This window comes from Camponotus floridanus, unplaced genomic scaffold (assembly GCF_003227725.1).
Source record: "Camponotus floridanus strain SB8 unplaced genomic scaffold, Cflo_v7.5 scaffold8, whole genome shotgun sequence".
NCBI classification, from domain to species: domain Eukaryota; kingdom Metazoa; phylum Arthropoda; class Insecta; order Hymenoptera; family Formicidae; genus Camponotus; species Camponotus floridanus.
Genome location: NW_020229849.1, coordinates 3,443,435 through 3,466,455, shown reverse-complemented (window position 1 = coordinate 3,466,455; position 23,021 = coordinate 3,443,435). Strand labels below are relative to the sequence as shown.

Genomic DNA, 23,021 nt, shown 5'->3' with positions numbered 1-23,021 from the left:
ATCGAACCTAACTCGATTTCAGTTTATTTTCTTGTCTATTGTTCATATAACATCTATTATATGTCAGGTATTTGGTAATACTTTTTATGCTTAGATTAAATTTTATTTTATTTTTCCAATATATTTTAATATAGTATTACATAATAATATTTCACTATATTATGCACATTCTTTGAAAATATTTTAATTAAATAATTTTAATTACAAAATATTTACATTAGCTAGGCTATATTATAATAGTATATAATATAATTATATATCATATCTTGATTCAATCAATTTATATGCAAATGTATAAAAACAAGCAGCTATGTATGTAGTATTTATAATCCATTCACCGCTTTAAAAAAGTAAATTTTTATAATGTAAATTTATAATAAGATTATCTTACAGCTTATGACATTTGTTACAACAAAATGTACTCCGGACCGCGTCGTTAATGTTTTGTCTTCCGTATTTATGTTTAGTATTTGCGCGATAAAATACAATTTATTTTTCCTCAATATGGAAACTGTAAGTTGATCGCTTATAGAATTGATAATTTATAAAAAATGATAGTTCACAAGTTGATAGTTTGTGTGATTGTGTGATAATTCTTTTTTTTTTTAATTAAAAATTATACTCTTGTACTTTAATAAAATTATAATTATAATTTAATATTATGTACATACATTCACATACACGCGCGCATATGAAACATATGCATATCAAAACAATATCCGTAATTTGGTACATGATAGATGAAGGATTTATTGATTCAACTTCAGAATATATATAACGGATTAAAGGATAAACACGAAATCGCTATTATGAAAAAATATAGTTGCAATGCAAAACGTTATACATTAATATTGACAAGTAAGTAATATTTTTTAATTTTCTGCGCATATATATTCTATTTGAAACATAAGTTATATATGTCTCAATAAAAACAATATTAATTTCGATGCATTGTAATAATTTTGTCGCCTATTTATGTGTGAATAATGCCTCAGACGTTATCAGAATTTAAAAAACTTGTCAGACATGCAAATATATAAAGATTAATATCAAATGTAATCTGTCTAAAAAAAGTCAACAGAAATAAATTTTCAAAATTGCAACTTTTGTTACTTGTGTGACTCAAATAGAAAAATAATATCATAAATGCATTAGAAATTTAGACGTTAAATTTAATTATATTAATATTACATATGTATGCTGATATAAAAACTAAATCAATTTAAAAAATTTATACGAGAAAAATTAATTTTATATAAATCTTTTTAGTACTTGGCGTTTGTGTCGCATTTACTAGTGTTATTATTCTTTCTCCGAGAATTTTCCATATTATTTTACCTATGAATGTGTCTCTATCATATCGCCTGCCGATTAGAATGGAATATTTCATCGATCAAGAAAAATACTCTTATTTGATTTCATTACATATAAGTATGGCAATGTGCATTGGAACAATTGCGTTGATAGCGATAGGAACAATATGTGTTGCGTGTCTACAATATATTTGTGGTATGTTTAGAATTTCCAGGTAAGAAACAAACATAGAATATAAAATTTTGAATTTTAACAAAATTCTATTATTATTTTGAATAAATTAAATGCTAATTTGGAAACAAAAAAACAGGTATATAGATGATGAATATATTGATTATAGTTTTCGCATTAAACGCGCAGTGCACATCGATATGCTACAAAATATTAAAGCGACGAAAGGGAATTTAATATTGGAAGGAATAATTAGTGCTGTAGATATGCATCGTCAAGCTATGAAGTTAGTATATTCGAGACTCATATATATGTGTTAATATATTCGATACTCATACACATACATACACGTATAGCTAAACTAATGGAATGTGTGTTCTAAACATAGCAGTGGCAAGTGTCACATGACAATGGAAAGATAAGAGTTAGAATATAGTGCGCGTTTTGCACTAAAGCTAAATCATGAGATACGTGCTCTAGGTGTGCTTGCACTGAATGGCAATAGAAAGTTTAGTTGTACGCATTCCGATTCTCATCTTTTTGTTGTCGTGGGATATTATTCTATGATCTAGCCGTGAAAAATGCGTACTCATTATAGCTAATTCTTTTTAATTAATATATCAATAATTAATGCAAAAACTGCAAAATAGTAAAATACTTCTTTGTTCAGTTTGCTACGATGTACCCTTTCACGAGCGTTGATTCGATCTTTATCATTATATTTTATATGTGTGTGCGTATGTGTCTGTTTAATAAAATATTCTTTGGTCTTGATAGATTATGCAGACTTTTGCTATCCACAATGGAGACAATAATGTTTTGTTTAATATTGCTTGGAGTTATCACTTTAAGTCTTAATCTCTTTCGAGTAAGTTGTGTGTTAGTCGTAATAAGTTTTTAGTATTTTCAAACAATATATAATATCAAGAAATTCGGTGTTTCGTGCCGGAATAGCGAAGCATCTCGTGTATTTATATATGCGCGCGCGCGAATCAGCTAGTTAAGAAGAGAATATTTCAAATTATCGGACCTCAATTAACAATTGAATCGATCGAATTATTGATTGACAACTTGGATCTCGATCATAAGGAAACGTGTCTATTTTCGCTACGTGTTCTAGCAGATATATATTGCGTTTTAATGAATCAATAGAAGACATAAATAATTCTTTGATTCTCAGTTTTGAGTGTTGACAACTTTCCGAGATTATAAATTAATAAAAATAAAAATTTGAAAGTATGGAAATGTTGATGTTATTACGCGAATTATCTTGCACACGTAAAAATACACGAAAGATATTTTGCATCTTACGTAAGACTATATGCACAGATGATTTATTGATCATAAATATATTATATATTAAAATAAGAAATAATAATTAAATGATTATTTGATCTAATTATTTAAAAATAATATATTAAAAAAATGTACAGATTCATTCTTTTGTAAACATGCAAACTTCCTGCAATATTTATATTTACTCAATAATTTTATAAACCATATATCTGTTCATTAAAATAATTTCAAATTTACACATATCTGTTTACTGTAAAATGTATTTATATTGAATATTATTTCTTTATATATTTGATATTTTAAATGTATATTAATTGTACATTTAACACAGTTTATAATAATTGAAATAAAAAGTGTTTATCTTACTTTTAATAAAAAAAAGAATATACATATATATACTCGTATACAGGATGGTTTAAAACTCCAGAAACGGTCAATTATTTCCGAAAATAATGGTGCTAGTGGAAAAATGTTTCAGACAAAAATTGCAGGGTTTAAAACAATTTATTTACTGATTTTAATTAGTTTGATAGCGTCTCTCAGGGCAAAATTATTTGAAATTTTTTAAACGAAACTCCTTATTTTTTTATTGCATTATTCTTGTGGCTTATCTCGAGAGATTTTCAAAACACTATAATTCTCTTTTTCTTTATGATATCTTTGATTTTATAAAATATACAATTTTTATCACTATATAAATCAATTGCTAATGTTCGCAAATTAATAAAAATAAAGTTGTAATGAATAATTAAAGAAACATAAGAAATACAGATGTAATTTCGATACAATTATGATCATATGTTTTAGATTTTTCAGGTTATCTCAACCGGAGATGAATTCAAGGAATTTATAATTCCTCTGTATATGTAGTTGCGATTACTCTATACATGTTTCTAGCCAATTATTTTGCGCAGGATGTCACGGATCATAATAATGACATCTTTGCTACTGTGTAAGAAATATTGTTTTATACAGACTGTATATCTTGCATATTAAAACTTGTTTTATTAAATGCAGAAGTCATTGTCGCGTATAAATACACCGCATATATTGTATATATATGATTGATTGTTTAGATGTGACGTTCAATGGTATGCAGTTCCGTTACATATACAAAAACTGATATTATTTCTGCTGCAAAGAAGTTCCAAAGATTTTACTTTATGTATCGGTGGATTATTTGTTGCATCTTTGGAATGTTTTGCCACGGTAAAAATAATAAATATATTCTTAAGATATTCACACATTCAAGACAATATATTGCAAATAAATATTGCAGCTATTGAAAACTTCATTTTCTTATTTTACTGTTATGTATTCAACGCAATAATAAGGTAAGAAGAGAAATCATAATAAAAAAATTACAATTTAGCAAAAATTTAGTTAACTAAACCTCAATATTATAATACATTTCAGAATTAAAAATAATTCATTATTAAGTTGATATCACAGTTTATACCTAAATAGACATCCAAACATATAAACACATCCAAACATATGTAACAATTAAATATGTTACATAAAAATTCAAGGCGTCAGAAAACAAAAAATTCAAAATCAAATATAAAATACTGATACAAAAAATTCAATTTTATTAAATTCTCAAATTTTAATTTTATTATTTACAATATATAAATTGCCATATTCTTTTTGAACAAATAATATGTACATTGTTAATTTATCACTTGCTTTTTTATATAGTTTAATAAATTTTTATAACAAAAGCTTTAAAAATGATAGTATAAAATGAAAGAAAGGAATAAATTAATAAATGAATGAAAGCAAAAAAGAATATTAAGATTTCAGAAATGTTTCCTTCAATGAGAATTTTTTAATATCTTTAAATATAATTTTATCTTTAAATAGTAATTTTTTTAAGTGTCCTATGTATGTAAAACTATAAAAGAATCTTTAAAAAAATGGCATATGTATATAAAAATATTATCTATTATACATGCTATATATCAAATAATAGATTTGATTAACGTTACGTTGTCTATATGCATTTAGATTTTCATATACACCATTTGTATAATGAAATATATCAAACATTTTCAAATATTTATTCTTATTCTTACTGTTAGCGTCCGTAAAATTTAAGCATTCATTTGGTGAAAGTGATGTAAGTCATAAAGATTTATATAAACATATATAACAACTGTTGATAATAACAACTTGAGAATATCAATGTCAATATTTAGCTTTTCAAATAGTAATTGTCATCACATGAATTACTAATCAGAAGTTTAATACATAATATGCATAGATCGACTCTTTTAAATGATATAAGCTTCTTACCAAAGAGCTCATGCTTTGGATAGTGAATAACTGGAAGACCAAGTGTACATCACGAGTGCGGATAACAGAATGAGACGTGTAAAATTGCTGTACAAAAAAAATGTCTAATACGCATGTGCAACTTGTGCGCAAGTAATTTGCTAGATAAATATATTCACATCTTCTTTCATGGCAAGCACCCGCTGTAATTTTTCTGCTATTAAATCGATTACATAATGATGGACTTTATTACGATAAACTATGAATATTCTTCTTTTTCCGAGTCGTATAATTGTGGTGTCGGCTTGTATTACACAAAATTATATGAAATATATACTAAAATTTACATAAAAAAAATAATAATAAGATTACTGGTAAGTCAATGAAAAAAAGGTGGGGAGCAAGCAAATCAATCGATGTCTCGCAGTTATTTGTATTTCGAATATCGTAAAGCGATGATTAATCTCGAGACTCAACATTTTAAACTGAATAGAATTCTGTTACTCATTATTGGGTTGTGGCCTTTACAACAATCGAATTTAACGAGACTTCAATTTATTTTCTTGTCTACTATTTTGACAACGAATATTACGTTTCAGGTAAAGCATTATTTCACAAATATATTTTTATATGATAAACCATCATAAAATAATCTTTTATAAACAGCACACGATTTAAAACTGTCTTTAGTTTAAACTGTAATGAAATTATCGCACAAACTGCATTATAATAGTGTATAATATAATTATGACATCATAATCATTTTATATTCAAACATATAAAAAAGCATCTAGAGAGAGACATAGTATTTATAATTTATTCATAACTTTAAAAGAATAATATTTTAATATAAATTTGTAATATGATTATTTTTTATAGCTTATGGCATTTGTTACATTAAGATGTACACCGGACCTCATCGCTAATGTTTTGTCTTCCACATGTTTCTCTAGCACATACGCAATAAAATACAACTTATTTCATTTTAACATAGGAGCTGTAAGTTGATGGTTTATCGAATTGATAATTTATAAGAATTAATATATAGTTCACAAGTTCCTAGTTTAATTGCGTGACAAGAAAAGCATTCTTGTTGAATAAAGTTTACAAAAAATATTTTTTTATTAATTTTTTACATTATAAATATATACAAGCGCGCGTACATACACATACACAAAACAATATACACACCTTTGTTGAAATGGCAGATGAAGGATTTATTAATGCAACTTCAGAATATATGTAACGGTTTAAAAGATGAAAATGAAATTACTATTATGAAAAAATATAGTTGCAATGCGGAACGTTACACGATTGTACTGACAAGTAAGATAATATTTTTTAATTTGTAATTTTCAACTGCACGCAAATTTTTATTTGACATATAAGTTATAGAAATTCATTATAGAAGTCTCAATATAAGCGATTGAATTGAACAATTTCTTAACATATTTATGCATACATGAGTTTATTAAAATATGTGTGACACATGTAAACGTATAAAGATTAATGTCAAAAATTTAATATGTGCAAAAATGCAATAGGGAAAAAGAACATTTTTTAAGTTACCATTGTCATTATTTTATATATATATATATATATATATATATATATATATATATATATATAATATACACAGGATGTTTCATCAACATACAGCTCAATACGACGGATTGCCTGCTCAGGAGCGCAAGAAAAATAATAAAAAGAAACTTAAACTTAATATAACTCTTAACATTATATATCAATAATCCTCATATATATATGATTGCAATAATATTATAATATTACAATAATAATATTATAATATTATTGCAATCATATGTAGATGAGGATTATTGATAGATAATGTTAAAAGTTATATAATAATAATAATAATATTATAATATTATAACATTCTTTTAGATATATACTTTCAAATATTCATGTCACAAGATCACTATTCTGTGCTATTTAATTTTTTCTTCTAACAGCTTATTACGCGTTGATAGCTAGTATACTTCGTCGAAAATGTACGCGAGTGATCTGTACTACCTATTCCTGCATTACTGGTCTTGCGCTCTTATGAGCAGGCAACTCGTCGTATTGAGCTGTATGTTGACGAAACACCTTGTATATATAGTTTTATATATATATATATATATATATATATATATATATATAAAACTATATATATACAAGGTGTTTCTGATATCTCGGAACAAAGTCAAGCCATAAGTGGATCTCGTTAAACTGAATTAAAAAGTCTTTTATTATTTTTCAAAAACAACGTAAAATTTTGAGATATTAATTAATGTCGCCATCAAGGTACAGTGTGGCCGCTTTCGCTGCCGCGCGCTTCTAGCCATCCGCATTGGCCGATTTTTTAAAATTAATATCTCGAAATTTTACGAGGTTTTTGCAAAATAATAAAAGACTATTTAGTTTATTTTAACGAGATCTGCTTATGGTTTTACTTTGTTCCGAGGTAACTGGAACACCCTGAATGTATAATTTAATATAATTGCATTCGAAACATATACATTAAGTTGGATTATATAAATGTCTTGCGTATATGTGAAATATTACTTAAATTAATTTGAAAATATTTTGCGAGGAAAGTCAATATGACGATTCTATATTTGAATTGTTTTAGTACTTACAGTTTGTAGCGTATTTATTCTTATCGTCGGTTTTATTGGATCGAGTATTTTCTATATGATATTACCCATGAATGTAACTCGATCACGTCGCCTGCCGATTACGATAGAATACTTTATCGATCAAGAAAAATATTATTATTTAATTTTGTTACATATCATCATGGCGATATTGATCGGAGCAATTGCTATGATAGCAATAGGAACAATGCTTATTGCATATTTTCAACATACTTGTGGTATGTTTAGAATTTCTAGGTAAGAAATAAACATAGAAATAAATATGAAAGAAGTTCATTCATTATTATATTTAGGTTTTAGGCCTATCCGGCCCATTAGTGACGAAATCTATATCAAATTATAAAATATCATGAAAGAATTGAAAATGTATAGGTGTCAATGACTTAAACCTCCGCTAGTCAATATTAGGACTTTATCAATGTTATTGCATAAGTTGTTTTCATTTTGTTATTTACGTTTATTATTTACAGTTGTTGATGTTCATTTTATTATTTATACTTCATGATGTTTTTCAATTAACTAGTAATTTTTTATTTTATGTTGAATATAAGTTTCTAAATTCTTATGTGTGTTAGATTTTTTATCTCTCGTCAGATATTTCAAATAAATGTTGAATATCTTTTCGATATATTTGTTGATTCATTTGTTTGACTAACAATAAGTTTTTGGTGTAATAATTCATTATGTCATCATAGCAAAAAGAATCGGAATTAATGAAGACAACGGTGTCTCTGAAGTTCGTCCTGGGGCGAGAGAATATCCAAACGATGAATGTACAGTTAAGGAATTCCAGCTACTAGTACGAGGCAATATATAAATATATATTAAAAATTTTCTTGATGCAGATGCTTCCTGAACATAACAGTGACATATGTGTTATTTTGGACAATTCTGATGATGAGGAAGTCAGAACTTCTTTCGGCGGCGGTTTGAAGATCTAAAATTATTTTTTTCTTAATATTATCTAAAACTATTTTTCCTTAATATATACTATCTATAATTAATTACTATCTATAATAAATTATTATCTATAAAATTATATATAAATAATGACTGAGGCGGAGAGGGAACAAAAAAACAAAATGGGCGAACTTCCTTCAAGTTTTAAAAACAAAATCTCATTGTTATCTTAGACAAATTTAATACTTATTTTATATAGGGAAAAATATACATCTTGTTAAATATGTTAATTATAGTTATCGTATTAAACGCGCAATGTATACCAATACGCTAGGAAATATTAAATGGAAGAAAGAGAATTTAATATTAAAAGGAATAATTAGTGCCGTAGATATACATCGGCAAGCTATGAGGTTAGTAATTTATTCTCTATAATATTTATACACATATGTACATATCAGACTTATATATAGTATATTAGATTGAATATTATGGCTTATCAGACGTACCCTTTGTTTATATATCTTGTACATAAGTTAGAGCGCATGCGCGAAATAAAGGATTATCTATTATTGTCGTCTGCAACTTCAACGATTATAGGTTTATTCCATCATCCTCTATTTCGCGCATGCATTGTATCTTAATTTTGATATGTACTTTTGGGATACGTATATAAAGCTAATATATAAGAGCCACGCAGTCTAATTATTATATAGAAGTTTATGGTACATACACACATTATTCCTTTATTTTCATAGATTATCCAGGCTTTTGGCATCGAAAATTGAGACAATGTTATATTGTTTAATAATGCTGGGTGTGATCTCTTTGAGTCTTAATCTTTTTCGAGTAAGTCTCCCGTATTATTTTCTTATATCGATTAATTTTTAAATAATATAAAATATTAAGAGTCACAATATCTCATGATGGAATAACGAGATATCTCGGATATTTATATACGGGAGTCGACTAATTGAGAGTACTTAAACTTATCGGACTTCAATAACAGCTGAATTAAATTCTTAATTGATAACGCGGGTCTGAATTATAATAAAATCTTTATTTTCTATGTTTTATAAGCAAATATATTATGTAAAATCTCAATATGTGAAAATTTTCCTTTAAGAGACACACTGTCATCTCATAATATGCGGCGCGTATATGAACGTACAAAAAACATATAATAAAAATGATAATTTTATTCGGTTAATGCTCTCGACAAGTAAGTAAATAAAAGTTAAAATTTTTGAAAAAGTTAAAGTATATATTGTATAATTTCTGAGGACATTATTTGCAATAATACTCGTGTTCAATTTGAACGACCTGTTTAGTGGATGAATAGGAATGCTTAAAATTGAATGTTTAATTGGAAAGGAATTAGATTTCTCTCGATTTTAATTATTGCGAAATTTCATTACGCAATATTTGATTGTAAAACAATTTTAAAACAAAATCGACATTTTTCGGGATCTACATTCGTGCATAAATAAATGATGTATATGGTGATAAAGTAAGAATTTTTTTATTAAATATGGATAGTTCTAAGGATAATTAATAAATATTTTTAAATCATAAGTTTATGTTATAAAAAATTTCATTAATAAAAAAAAATAAAATATTCAAGAAATGTACACACTACATTTTACTTCCGTGAATATGATTTCTCTATAATTTAATCAGCTAATTATTTTACATTATGTTTCACACATCATATCTAAGCCGTATTTATTTATTATAAATAGAACACATTTATGGAATATTATTTGACACTAGTAGACTAGAATGCAGAAATAGAAATTATTTATGGGATAATATTTAATAAATTTGATTTTAATGATTTAGCAGCAAAGACTATAGACAGAATAGAAAAGTGTAGACTAAATAAACTAGCTTTTAAATAAATAATATATTCCATAAATCCTACATACAGTTCTTGATGTTTTTCAAATTACTTCGTAAAACATATATTACACAAATTATTTTGATATATATTAATTCTTTATAAGAAATTTAAAAAAAATTTTTTGCACAATAAATTGTTTTCAATATGAGAATTTTTTATAATTGAAATAACACTTTCATGAGAGTATTTTCTAGATTATTTTGTAACAGTATTTTATAATAATATACATTCTTCACATGTATATTTGGCACTCGTTTTTATCTTTTTCTATTTTTAATTTAAATATTTCATTTTTAAATGAAATGTAAAAAATCTGAAAAAAATTTAAGTAAATTAAATAAATTATTAAATATATTAATTAAATTATATATATATATATATATATATATATATATATATAATCTATAGTATATTAAGAAAGAATGTATTCTTTCGTTTTCCTTTTTTCTTTCTTTTCGTTACAGATATTTTTCACATTACAAAATATAATTTTTTATCTGTATATAAATATAATCATATTAATCATAACCATTTGCCAATTAATATGAACAAATTTATTGTAAATAATTTAGAGAATATGAGAGAAGTGCAGATGCGTAATTTCATTACAATTGCGATCTTGTGTTTTAGATTTTTCAGATTACGTCATCCGAAAATGATATTAAGGAGTATATGTTTCCCCTTTTTACTACAATTACCAGTATCCTATATATGTTTCTAGCTAATTATATTGCGCAGGATTTAACGGATCACAATAATGATATCTTTGCTACTGTGTAAGACACATTGTTTTATGCAAATATTTTATACAATATGAATTTTCACATAATAAAAACTATTTTTATTGACAGAGGACAATGTGTCCCCTAGAAATACATACATATATATATATATATATATATATTATTTATATATATTATCCATACATGATTGTGTAGGTATAATGTTCAATGGAATGTAGCTCCGTTACACATACAGAAAGTGATACTATTTTTGCTGCAAAGAGGCGCCAAAGATTTTACTATAAGCGTTGGAGGACTATTTGTCGGATCGTTGGAGTGTTTCGCCACGGTATGCATAATGACTATATCAAAATCTGTGTTCAAAACAACATAATATAAATAAACAACATAATATAAATTACAGTTGGTGAAAACTTCAGTCTCTTATTTTACTGTTATATATTCAACGCAATAATGTAAGGTAAGCAGAGAAATAATAACAAATAAATTATAATCTAGTAAAAATTTAGTTAAGTAAATAAACTCCAATATTCCATTGTTATAATACATTTTAAAGTTAAAAACAATTTATTATTAAATTAAATTATAGATTATATCTTAGAGATACCTATTAGTCATGATACACATACACTACACACATCGCCAAAGGGAAACAAATATATTTAAAATTAAATATATTACGTAGATTTTGAAAGCAACAAAAAATAGGATATTCGAAATATCAAATATAAAACACTGATACAAATTCATATAATTTTACATAATTCTCAAGTTTTATTTTTACTGCTTACAATATACATTTGTCACTCTATTTTTAAATAAATAATTTTAAATGATTATTGCTAATTTTACATTGTTAATTTTAGTGTCGCCTACATTTTTTATAGTTTAATTTTTGTAATAAAAGTTCAAAAAATATCAAGATTTCGGAAATAATATTATCCTCAATAAAAAAATGTTACTTTTAGCTTTTTAAATGGTAACTGTCATCACATCACTTGCTAATTGGAAGTTTAATACATAGCATGTATAGATCGAGTCTTTTAAATGATATAAGCTTCTTACTTGAAAAGCTTCTGCTTTAGATAGTGAATAACGTTCTGGAGAACAAGTGTACATCACGAGTGCGGACAATAGAATGAGACGTGTAAATTTGCTGCACAAAAGAAATGTCTAATACGCATGTGCGACTTGCGTTCAGTAATGTGCTATATAAATATTTTTTTTCTTCTTTTTCTCTTATTATAAGTACCTGCTGCAATTTTCCCGCTATCAATTCGATCGCATAATTTGAGGCATTATTTCGAAAAATTGTGAATATTTTATACTTACCGCGTTGTATAGTTGTATTGGCTTCTATTAACTTACATGAAATAATATTAAATTGCTACGAAAAATTACACTGGAAGAAAAATTTAACAAAATACTTGATTGATCAATGGTAAAAGGGGAAGAAGAGAATCAGTCCACTGTTATTTGTGTTCCAAACCTCGCAACGAGATGATCGACAATCAGCATTTGAAACTTAACAGAATTCTGTTACTCCTTATTGGTTTGTGGCCTTTACAACAATCGAACTTAACTCGAGTTCAGTTTATTTTCTTGTCTATTATTCATATAACATCTATTATATGTCAGGTATATGGTAATACTTTTTATGTTTAGATTAAATTTTATTTTATTTTTCTAATATATTTTAATATAGTACTAGATAATAATATTTCACTATATTAGGCACATTATTTAAAAATATTTTAATTAAATAATTTTAATCACAAAATATTTACATCAGTTATGCTATATGATAATAGTATATAATATAATTATGTATCATATCTTGATTCAATCAATTTATATGCAAATGTATAAAAACGAGCAACTATGTATGCAATATTTATAATCCGTTCACCGCTTTAAAAAAGTAAATTTTTATAATGTAAATTTGTAATAAGATTGTATCTTACAGCTTATGACATTTGTTACAACAAAATGTACTCCGGACCGCGTCGTTACTGTTTTGTCTTCCGTATTAATGTTTAGTATTTGCGGGATAAAATACAATTTATTTCCCCTCAATATGGAAGCTGTAAGTTGACTGCTTGTAAAATTGATAGTTTATAAAAAATAAATCACAGATTGATAAATTGATCGCGAGTTCTTTTTTCGAAATTGAAAATTATACTTTTATATTGTAATAAAATTATACTTTAATATTATGTATAATTATATTTTAATATTATGTACATATGTTTATTTCACGTGCATATGAAACATATGCATGTGATGCAAACAATATCCACAATTTTGATACATGATAGATGAAGGATTTATTGATTCAACTTCAGAATATATATATCGGATTAAAGGATAAAAACGAAATCGCTATTATGAATAATTATATTTGCAATGCAAAACGTTATACGCTCATATTCACAAGTAAGACAATATTTTTTAATTTTCTACACATACATTTTTATTTGATACATATATTATACATATAAGTCTGAATAAAAACATTATTAATTTTCGATACATTACAATAATTTCGTTGCACATTTATGTGTGAGTGTAATGCATCAGAGTTATCAGAGTTATCAGTTTTTTAGAACTTGTCAGACATGCAAACATATGAATATTAATATTATATATAATATGTCTAAAAAAAGTCAAATAGAAATAAATTTTCAAAATTACAATTTTTGTTACTTGTGTGACTCAAATGAAAAAATAATATCATGAATACATTAGAAATTTATACGTTAAATTTAATTATATTAATGTTACATGTGTATGTTGATATAACAACAAAATTAATTTAAAAAATTTTCGCGAGAAAAATTAATTTTATATAAATCTTTTTAGCTCTTGCCGTTTGTTGTGTATTTACTACTAGTATCATTATTCTATCTCCAGGAATTATCTGTATTATTTTACCTATAAATGTGTCTCTATCAAATCGCCTGCCGATTAAAATGGAATATTTTATCGATCAAGAAAAGTATTCTTATTTTATTTCATTACATATGAGTATAGCAATATGCATTGGAACAATGACATCGGCAGCGATAGGAACAATGTATGTTACGTTTTTGCAATATGTCTGTGGTATGTTTAGAATTTCTAGGTAAGATACAAATATAAAAAATAAAATTTTGAATTTTAACAAAATTCTAATGTTTTTTGAATAAATTAAATGCTAATTTGATAGAAACAAGAAAACAGATGATATGTACATGATGAATATATTGATTATAGTTTTCGCATTAAACGCGCAATGCACATCAATATGCTACAAAATATTAAAGCGAAGAAAGGGAATTTAATATTGGAAGGAATAATTAGTGCTGTAGATATACATCGTCAAGCTATGAAGTTAGTATATTCGAGACTCATATATATGTGTTAGTATATTCGGTACTCTCACACACACACACGCGCGCACGCGTTTTGTATATCCAAACTAATGGAATGTGTGTTCTAAACATAGCAGTGGCAAGTGTTACATGAATGGAAAGATAAGAATTAGAATACAGTGCGCGTTTTGCGTTAAAGCTAAATCATGAGATGCGTGCTCTAGGTGTGCTTGCACTGAATGGCAAGAAAGTTTGGCTGTTCCGACTCTCATCTTTTCGTTACCGTAGGACACTCGCCATGTCTAAGGCATACAATCTATAATCTAGTCGTGAAAATTGCGTACTCGTTAGCTAATTGCGTACTCGTTCTTTTTAATTAATATATCAATAATTAATGCAAAAATTGCAAAATGCTAAAGGATTTATTTGTTCAGTTTACTATGATGTACCCTTTCACGAGCGTTTCTTTATCATTATATTTTATACGTGTGTAAGTGTGTGTGTGTATATGTCTATTTAATAAAATATTCTTTGGTCTTGATAGATTATCCAGACGTTTGCTATCCACAATGGAGACAATGATGTTTTGTTTAATAATGCTTGAGTGATGACATTAAGCCTTAATCTCTTTCGAGTAAGTTGTATGTTAGTCATAAGCAGAGTTCGGATTTTGGTGCCGTTTTCCCTACTACAAGTGCATGCAAGAGCGCCGCGAAAAGCAGTATCGTCTATGCCAGTTTAGTCATGATAGCAAAGAGGGCATGCAATTCTCTTTTTCTTATATTTTTGATTTTATAAAATTTTTAGTTTTTATCACTACATAAATCGCTATCGTTCACAAATTAATGAAAATAGATTTGTAATGAATAATTTTCAGAAAACATAAGAAATACAGATGTAATTTCGTTACAATTATGATCATATATTTTAGATTTTTCAGGTTATGTCAACCGGAGATGAATTCAAGGAATTTGTACTTCCCTCTGTATATGTAGTTGCGATTACTCTATACATGTTTCTAGCCAATTATTTTGCGCAGGATGTCACGGATCATAATAATGACATCTTTGTTACTGTGTAAGAAATATTGTTTTATAGAGACTGTATATCTTGCATACTAAAACTTATTTTATTAAATGCAGGAGTCATTGTCGCTTAGAAAAATACAGTACACATATATTATATACATGATTGTACACATATATTATATACATGATTGTTTAGGTGTGACGTTCAATGGCATGCAGCTCCGTTATATATACAGAAACTGATACTATTTCTGCTGCAAAGAGGTTCCAAAGATTTTACTTTATGTATCGGCGGATTATTTGTCGCATCTTTGGAATCTTTTGCCACGGTAAAAATAATAAATATATTCTTAAAATATACACACATTCAAGACAATATATTGCAAATAAACATTGCAGCTGTTGAAAACTTCATTTTCTTATTTTACTGTTATGTATTCAATGCAATAATAAGGTAAGAAGAGAAATCATAATGAAGAAATTACAATTTAGCAAAAATTTAGTTAACTAACTAAACTTCAATATTATAATTATGATATATTTCAGAGTTAAAAATAATTCATTATTAAGTTAGTATCACAGTTTATACTTAAATAGACATCCAAATATAAATATGTAACAATTAAATATGTTACATAAAATTTCAAGGCATGAAGAAACAAAAAATTCAAAATTGAATATAAAATATTGATACAAAAAATTCAATTCTATTAAATACACAAATTTTAACTTTATTATTTACTATATATGAATTGTCACATTTCTTAAAATAAATACTATATACATTATTAGTTATTAGTTTATTACTGATCATTTATTATAATTTCATATATTTTTATAACAAAAACTCCAAAAATTATAGTACAAAATGAAAGAAATGAATGAATGAATGAAAGCAAAAAAAAATAAGATTTCAAAAATATTTCCTTCAATGAGAATGTTAATATCTTTAAATATAATAGTAATTTTTAAGTGTCCTATGTATGTAAAAGTGTAAAAGAATCTTAAAAAAATCGCATATATATATATATATATATATATATATATATATATAAATATTATCTATTATACATACTATATATCAAATAATAGATTTCATTAACGTTACGTTGTCTATCATTTAGATTTTTCATATACACAATTTGCATAATGAGACATGTCAAACATTTTGAAATATCCTATTTATTCTTACTGTTAGCGTCCGTAAAGTTTAAGAATTCATAAAAGTGATGTAGGTTATAAAAATGTATATAAACATATATAACAATTATCGATAATAGCAACTGTTGAGAATAGCAATGTCAATATTTAGATTTTTAAATGGTAACTGTCATTACATCACTTGCTAATTAGAAGTTTAATACATAGCATGCATAAATCGACTTTTTTAAATGATATACGAGTAAACTTCTTACTGAACAGCTTCTGTTTTGAATAGTGAATAACATTCTGGAGACCAAGTGTATATCACGAGTGCGGACAATAGAATGAGACGTGTAAATTTGCTGCACAAAAGAAATGTCTAATACGCATGAGCGACTTGCAACCAGTAATTTGTTATAAAAATTTTTTCTCTTTATTTTCTTTTATTATTATAAACACCCGTCACAATTTTCCCGCTATCAATTCGATCGCATAATTAGGGACATTATTGCGATAAATTGTGAATATTTTATGTTTACCGCATTGTATAGTTGTATTGACTTATATTAACTTGGACGAAATTATATAAAATTGCTACAAAAAATTATACCGTAAGAAAAATGTAACGAAATATCTAATTGATCAATGGAAAAAAGCGGAACATAAACGAATCAGTCTGCTGTTATTGTTCCAAACCTCGTAAAGAGATGATCGACAGTCAGCATTGGAAACTTAATAGAATTCTGTTACTTCTTATTGGCGTGTGGCCTTTACAACAATCGAACCTAACTCGATTTCAGTTTATTTTCTTGTCTATTATTCAGATAACATCTATTATATGTCAGGTATGTAGTGATACTTGTTATGTTTAGATTAAATTTTATATTATTTTTCCATTATTTTAATATATTATCCACGTAATAATATTTTACTATATCATGCACGCTCCTTGAAAATATTTTAATTAAATAATTTTAATTACAAAATATTTACATTAGCTATGCTATATTATAATATTATATAATATATATATATATATATATATATATATATATATATGTGTGTATCACATCTTGATTCAATCATTTTACATACAAATGTATAAAACAAGCAACTATGTATGCAATATTTATAATCCGTTCATCGCTTTAAAAGAGTAAATTTTTAAAATGTAGATTTTTAATAAGATTGTATCTTACAGCTTATGACACTTTTTACAACAAAATGTACTCCGGACGGCGTCGTTACTGTTTTGTCTTTGGTACTTATGTTTAGTTTTTGCGGGGTAACATACAATCTATTTTTTCTCAAAATAGAACTTGTAAGTTAATCGCTTATAGAATTGATAATTTATAAAAAATGACAGTTTACAAGTTGATAGCTTGTGTGATCGCGCAATAATATTATTTTTACCAAATTAAAAATTATACTCTTATAATTTAATAAAATTATAATTATACTTTAATATTATGTACACACATATATTCATTTCACGTTCATATAAAACATATGCATATCGAAACAATATTCAATTTTGGTACATGATAGATGAAGGATTTATTGGTTCAACTTCAGAATGTATATATCGGATTAAAGGATAAACACGAAATCGCTATTATGAATAATTATATTTGCAATGCAAAACGTTATACGCTTATATTTACAAGTAAGACAATATTTTTTAATTTTTTGCGAATACATTTTTTATTTGAAACATAAATTATATAGGTCTCAATAGAAACAATATTAATTTCGATGGATTATAATAATTTCGTCGCATATTTATGTGTGAATAATGCATCACATGTTATCAGAATTTAAAACACTTGTCAGACATGCAAATATGTCTAAAAAAATGTCAAACAGAAATGAATTTCTAAAATTACAACTTTTGTTACTTGTGTTACTCAAATAAAAAAATAATATCATAAATGCATTAGAAATTTATACGTTAAATTTAATTATATTAATGTTACATATGTATGTTAATATAAAAACAAAATCAATTTAAAAAATTTTTGCGAAAAAAATTAATTTTATAAATTTTTTTTAGTACTTGCCGTTTGTCTTTCATTTACTAGTGTCATTATTCTATCACCGAAAATTCTCTATATTATTTTACCTATGAATGTATCTTTATTAAATCGTCAGCCGATTAGAATGGAATATTTTATCGATCAGGAAATGTACGATTATTTGATTTCATTACATATAAGTATGTCAATATGCATTGGAACAATTGCGATGGCAGCGATAGGAACAATAATTGTTGTGTGCCTACAATATATTTGTGGTATGTTTAGAATTTCCAGGTAAGAAACAAACATAATATAAACTTTTAAATTTTAACAAAATTCTATTGTTATTTTGAATAAATTAAATGCTAATTTGATGGAAACAAAAAAGCAGGTATATAGTTGATGAATATATTGATTGTAGTTTTCGTATTAAACGCGCAGTGCACATTAATATGCTACAAAATATTAAAGCGACGAAAGGGAATTTAATATTGGAAGGAATAATTAGTGCGGTAGATATGCATCGTCAAGCTATGAAGTTAGTATATTCGATATATATATATATATATATATATATATATATATATATATATATGAATGGAATACGGAAAAAAGGTCAGAAGTCCTGAATAACTCCGAAAATATATAAGATACAAAAAAATGCTAAAAAAAATTGTAAGGTTTTAATTACAAATTATATGTTTTTTTAATTAAAAATATTTATTTGTTTTTGATTTCTTTCATTATTTTGTGTATAAATGTATTACGGAAAAATAAATATTTTACGGAATATTTTATATAGTTTATATAAAATTAAGAAATTATTTCTCAAGTCTCAGAATTCGAAACATACTTTATTATAAAAAGTTTTAGAAAGCTCTCAGGTAAGCTATAAGAGTATGTAATAAAAAATGGAGGGTTTTATTTAAAAAAATTCAGTGATCATCACGTAAATTTGCTGTTCAAGTTCATGCTGGTATTACTAGGTAATGCGCAATTACTAGGTAATTGCTTAAAATCTTAAAATTTTTGTATCCAACATATTTTTATCTGGTGTATTTTGGAAGTTATACAGAGATTTCTTTTTTCCGCGCACGCGGACGCGTGCACACACATGCACGCAAAAACGTACACGCGTTTCGCATAGCTAAATTATAGGATCATGGAATTTGTGCTCTAAACATGGCAGTGGCAAGTGTCACACGACAATGGAAAGATAAGAGTCAGAATACAGTGCGCATTTTGCGTTAAATCATGAGATGTGTGCTCTAGGTGTGTTTGCACAGAATAGCAATAGAAAGTTTGGCTGTACGCATTCCGATCCTCATCTTTTCGTTACCGTAGGACACTCGCCATGGTTAAAGCATACAACCTATGATCCATACATGAAAATCGCATACTCGTTAGCTAATTCTTTTTAATTAATATATCAATAATTAATGCAAAAATTGCAAAATGGTAAAGGATTTATTTGTTCAGTTTACTATGATGTACCCTTTCACGAGCGTTTCGATCTTTATCATTATATTTTTTACGTGTGTAAGTGTGCGTTCCTATATGTCTGTTTAATAAAATATTCTTTGGTCTTGATAGATTAACCAAACTTTTGCTATCCATAGAGGAGACAATGATGTTTTGTTTAATAATGCTTGGAGTGATGACATTAAGCATTAATCTCTTTCGAGTAAGTTGTATGTTAATCATAAGCAGAGTCCGGATTTTGGGGCCGTTTTCCCCACTGCGAGAGCATGCTAGCGGCTGAGCGCCACGAAGAGCAGTATCGTCTATGTCAGTTTAGTCATGATAGCAAAAAGGGCATGCAATTATCTTTTTCTTTATATTTTTGATTTTATAGAATTTTCAGTTTTTATCAGTATATAAATCACTATCGTTCACAAATTAATAAAAATAGATTTGTAATGAATAATTTTCAGAAAACATAAGAAATACAGATGTAATTTGTTAAATTATGATTATATATTTTAGATTTTTCAGGTTATTTCAACCGGAGATGAATTCAAGGAATTTATAATTCCCTCTGCATATGTAGTTGCGATTACTCTATACTTTTTTCTAGGCAATTATTTTGCGCAGGATGTGACGGATCATAATAATGACATCTTTGCTACCGTGTAAAAAATATTGTTTTATGTATATTTTGTATATTAGAACTTGTTTTACTGTATATTTTGTATATTAGAACTTGTTTTATTAAATGCAGAAGTCATTGTCGCATAGAAAAATACAGTATACATATATTATATACATGATTGTTTAGGTGTGACGTTCAATGGTATGCAGCTCCGTTATATATACAAAAACTGCTACTATTTCTGCTGCAAAGAAATTCCAAAGATTTTACTTTATGTATCGGTGGGTTATTTGTCGCATCTATGAAATGTTTTGCCACGGTAAAAATAATAAATATTTTCTTAAAATCTACACACATTCAAGACAATATATTTCAAATAAACGTTGCAGCTATTGAAAACTTCATTTTCTTATTTTACTGTTATGTATTCAACGCAATAATAAGGTAAGAAGAGAAATCGTAATGAAAAAATTATAATTAAGCAAAAATTTAGTTAACTAAATTTTAATATTATAATTATAATACATTTTAGAGTTAGAAATAATTCATTGTTAAGTTTGTATCACAGTTTACACCTAACTAAATATTCAAACATATTAATATGTAACAATTAAATGTGTTACATAAAATTTCGTGGCATCAAGAAGCAAAAAATTCAAAATCAAATATAAAATACTGATAAAAAAAATTCAATTTTATTAAATACACAAATTTTAACTATATTATTTACTATATATGAATCGTCACATATTTTAAAATAAATTATATGTACATTGTTAATTTATTATTGACCTTTTTTTATAATTTAATATATTTTTACAACATTTTCGCGGGAGTTTGCTAATCGGTCGAGCAATAAAAAACGGCGGCAGTATCCCAGACTGAAAAAGAATCAGAGATGGTGGAAAGACGCACGGCGGAAAGTTGCTGAAGGATTCTACTAATTACAAGTTTTAGCGGCGCGAGAAGTGCGCGCGTGTTAGTAATAGTACTCGAAACACATATTTGAAAACTAGAGTGAAATGAGGGACTGTATCCGACCAGGAGAATGTTTCTCTTCCCCTTCAAATTTCACGGTTTCGCGCGTTCTTGCCATCGTCAACGTAAATTAAAAACTTTGGTACTCGCTCTTCTTTGATTTTTCTGCGGAATTCTTTCTCTTACATTTTACATCCACCTACCTACGACGAGAACGCGACGTAAGGTATATAATTGGAGAGAATTCGACAGTCGCGTAAGATTCCTTCAAAGAATTTTTCGAATAAACGTAGCTTTACATACGCGTCTTTAAGTCGCAAATATATACATATATACATATATACATACATATATACAGGATGTTTCATGAGTGGGCAAAATTTCAGAATTGGATTCCTCATGCTTAGAGAAGAAAAGAAAAGTTAAACATAGGTCCGGAAATGATTAGTATTTCAGTTATTAAGATTTTTGTAATACAAAATTTTGTTTCATTTCACGTCTTAGAAGTTCTTTTACAGGCATCAACAATGTTTTTCAATGTCTTTTTGTGGGGTTATGGAAAGTCTTTGGAGTATTCATCTGCATAAGATAACGTGGAAACTCTTCACAACCGAATTGTGGCAGCTTTTCAGACGTTATGCGCCACGCCAGGATTTTGGCAGCGTGTTCGGGACTCAATGAGACGACGAGCTGTGGTTTGTATTGCGACAGGAGATGGACATATTGGACATTTCCTCTAATTGTCCAAAATCTTAGTAACTCAAAAACTAATCATTTCCGGACCTATATTGATTAATTTCTTTTTCTTCACTAAGTATAAGGCATTTTCTGAATTTTTGCCCACCACTTATGAAACACCTTGTACACACACACACACACACACACACACACACACACACACACATATCAAATGCTATATATCAAATAATAGATTTAACGTTACGTTGTCTACAAGCATTTAGATTTTTATATACACGATTTGTATATTGAGACATGTCAAACCTTTTCAAATATCCTATTTATTCTTACTGTTAGCGTCCGTAAAGTTCAAGCATTCCGTAAAAGTGATGTAGATCATAAAAATTTATATAAACATATATGACAACTGTTAATAATAGCAACTCTTAAGAATAGCAATGTCAATA

At 26.6% G+C, this 23,021-nt stretch overlaps 5 protein-coding genes and 1 long non-coding RNA gene across 8 annotated transcripts in view; 5 read left to right on the top strand and 1 right to left on the bottom strand.

The window, feature by feature from the left end:
• LOC105254940 (non-structural maintenance of chromosomes element 3 homolog) overlaps positions 1-23,021 on the bottom strand; it is a 256,144-nt gene that overhangs the window by 81,054 nt on the left and 152,069 nt on the right. The gene's annotated exons all lie outside the window — the stretch shown is intronic.
• On the top strand, positions 847-3,642 carry LOC105252683 (the record flags this gene model as incomplete). Its single annotated transcript, XM_025414323.1, has 5 exons — positions 847-858; positions 1,270-1,528; positions 1,655-1,771; positions 2,263-2,353; positions 3,589-3,642. Coding segments are annotated over exons 2-5 (450 nt in total), but the record flags the coding sequence as incomplete, so codon positions are not given.
• LOC112639662 lies at positions 3,643-4,081 on the top strand. The gene is made up of 3 exons (XR_003123613.1): positions 3,643-3,733; positions 3,858-3,990; positions 4,061-4,081. It is a non-coding gene; the product is annotated as an uncharacterized LOC112639662 (long non-coding RNA).
• On the top strand, positions 5,459-11,923 carry LOC105252684. Of its 2 annotated transcripts, XM_025414375.1 has the most exons (10): positions 5,459-5,657; positions 5,938-6,057; positions 6,267-6,384; positions 7,694-7,955; positions 8,915-9,031; positions 9,377-9,467; positions 11,152-11,297; positions 11,460-11,592; positions 11,668-11,724; positions 11,854-11,923. In XM_025414375.1, the coding sequence occupies exons 1-9, from the start codon at positions 5,475-5,477 to the stop codon at positions 11,716-11,718; spliced, it is 1,221 nt and encodes a 406-aa protein (XP_025270160.1). In that variant the 5' UTR covers positions 5,459-5,474; the 3' UTR covers positions 11,719-11,724; positions 11,854-11,923. The 2 variants fall into 2 exon arrangements, with proteins under 2 accessions (XP_025270160.1, XP_019883538.2); XM_020027979.2 differs by lacking the exon at positions 11,854-11,923 and having other exon boundaries at positions 11,668-11,751.
• LOC105252682 lies at positions 13,583-15,397 on the top strand. The gene is made up of 4 exons (XM_025414322.1): positions 13,583-13,700; positions 14,127-14,388; positions 14,520-14,636; positions 15,162-15,397. The coding sequence occupies exons 1-4, from the start codon at positions 13,583-13,585 to the stop codon at positions 15,223-15,225; spliced, it is 561 nt and encodes a 186-aa protein (XP_025270107.1). The 3' UTR covers positions 15,226-15,397.
• Positions 17,384-21,374, top strand: LOC109610099. The gene is made up of 9 exons (XM_025414321.1): positions 17,384-17,633; positions 17,990-18,109; positions 18,337-18,454; positions 18,842-19,100; positions 19,228-19,344; positions 20,400-20,490; positions 20,793-20,938; positions 21,085-21,217; positions 21,288-21,374. Exons 1-9 carry the CDS (start codon positions 17,496-17,498, stop codon positions 21,336-21,338), a joined length of 1,173 nt encoding a protein of 390 aa, XP_025270106.1. The 5' UTR covers positions 17,384-17,495; the 3' UTR covers positions 21,339-21,374.

Coding starts and splice junctions, on each gene's coding strand:
- LOC105252684 (XM_025414375.1), top strand. CDS start 5,475: ATGTCTCGCAGTTATTTGTATTTCGAATATCGTAAAGCGATGATTAAT. Junction 5,658..5,937: donor CAACGAATATTACGTTTCAG/GTAAAGCATTAT, acceptor TATTTTTTATAG/CTTATGGCATTTGTTACATT. Junction 9,468..11,151: donor TGAGTCTTAATCTTTTTCGA/GTAAGTCTCCCG, acceptor CTTGTGTTTTAG/ATTTTTCAGATTACGTCATC.
- LOC105252682 (XM_025414322.1), top strand. CDS start 13,583: ATGAAGGATTTATTGATTCAACTTCAGAATATATATATCGGATTAAAG. Junction 14,389..14,519: donor GGTATGTTTAGAATTTCTAG/GTAAGATACAAA, acceptor TATTGATTATAG/TTTTCGCATTAAACGCGCAA. Junction 14,637..15,161: donor ATACATCGTCAAGCTATGAA/GTTAGTATATTC, acceptor TGGTCTTGATAG/ATTATCCAGACGTTTGCTAT.
- LOC109610099 (XM_025414321.1), top strand. CDS start 17,496: ATGATCGACAGTCAGCATTGGAAACTTAATAGAATTCTGTTACTTCTT. Junction 17,634..17,989: donor TAACATCTATTATATGTCAG/GTATGTAGTGAT, acceptor TGTATCTTACAG/CTTATGACACTTTTTACAAC. Junction 21,218..21,287: donor CTATGAAATGTTTTGCCACG/GTAAAAATAATA, acceptor TAAACGTTGCAG/CTATTGAAAACTTCATTTTC.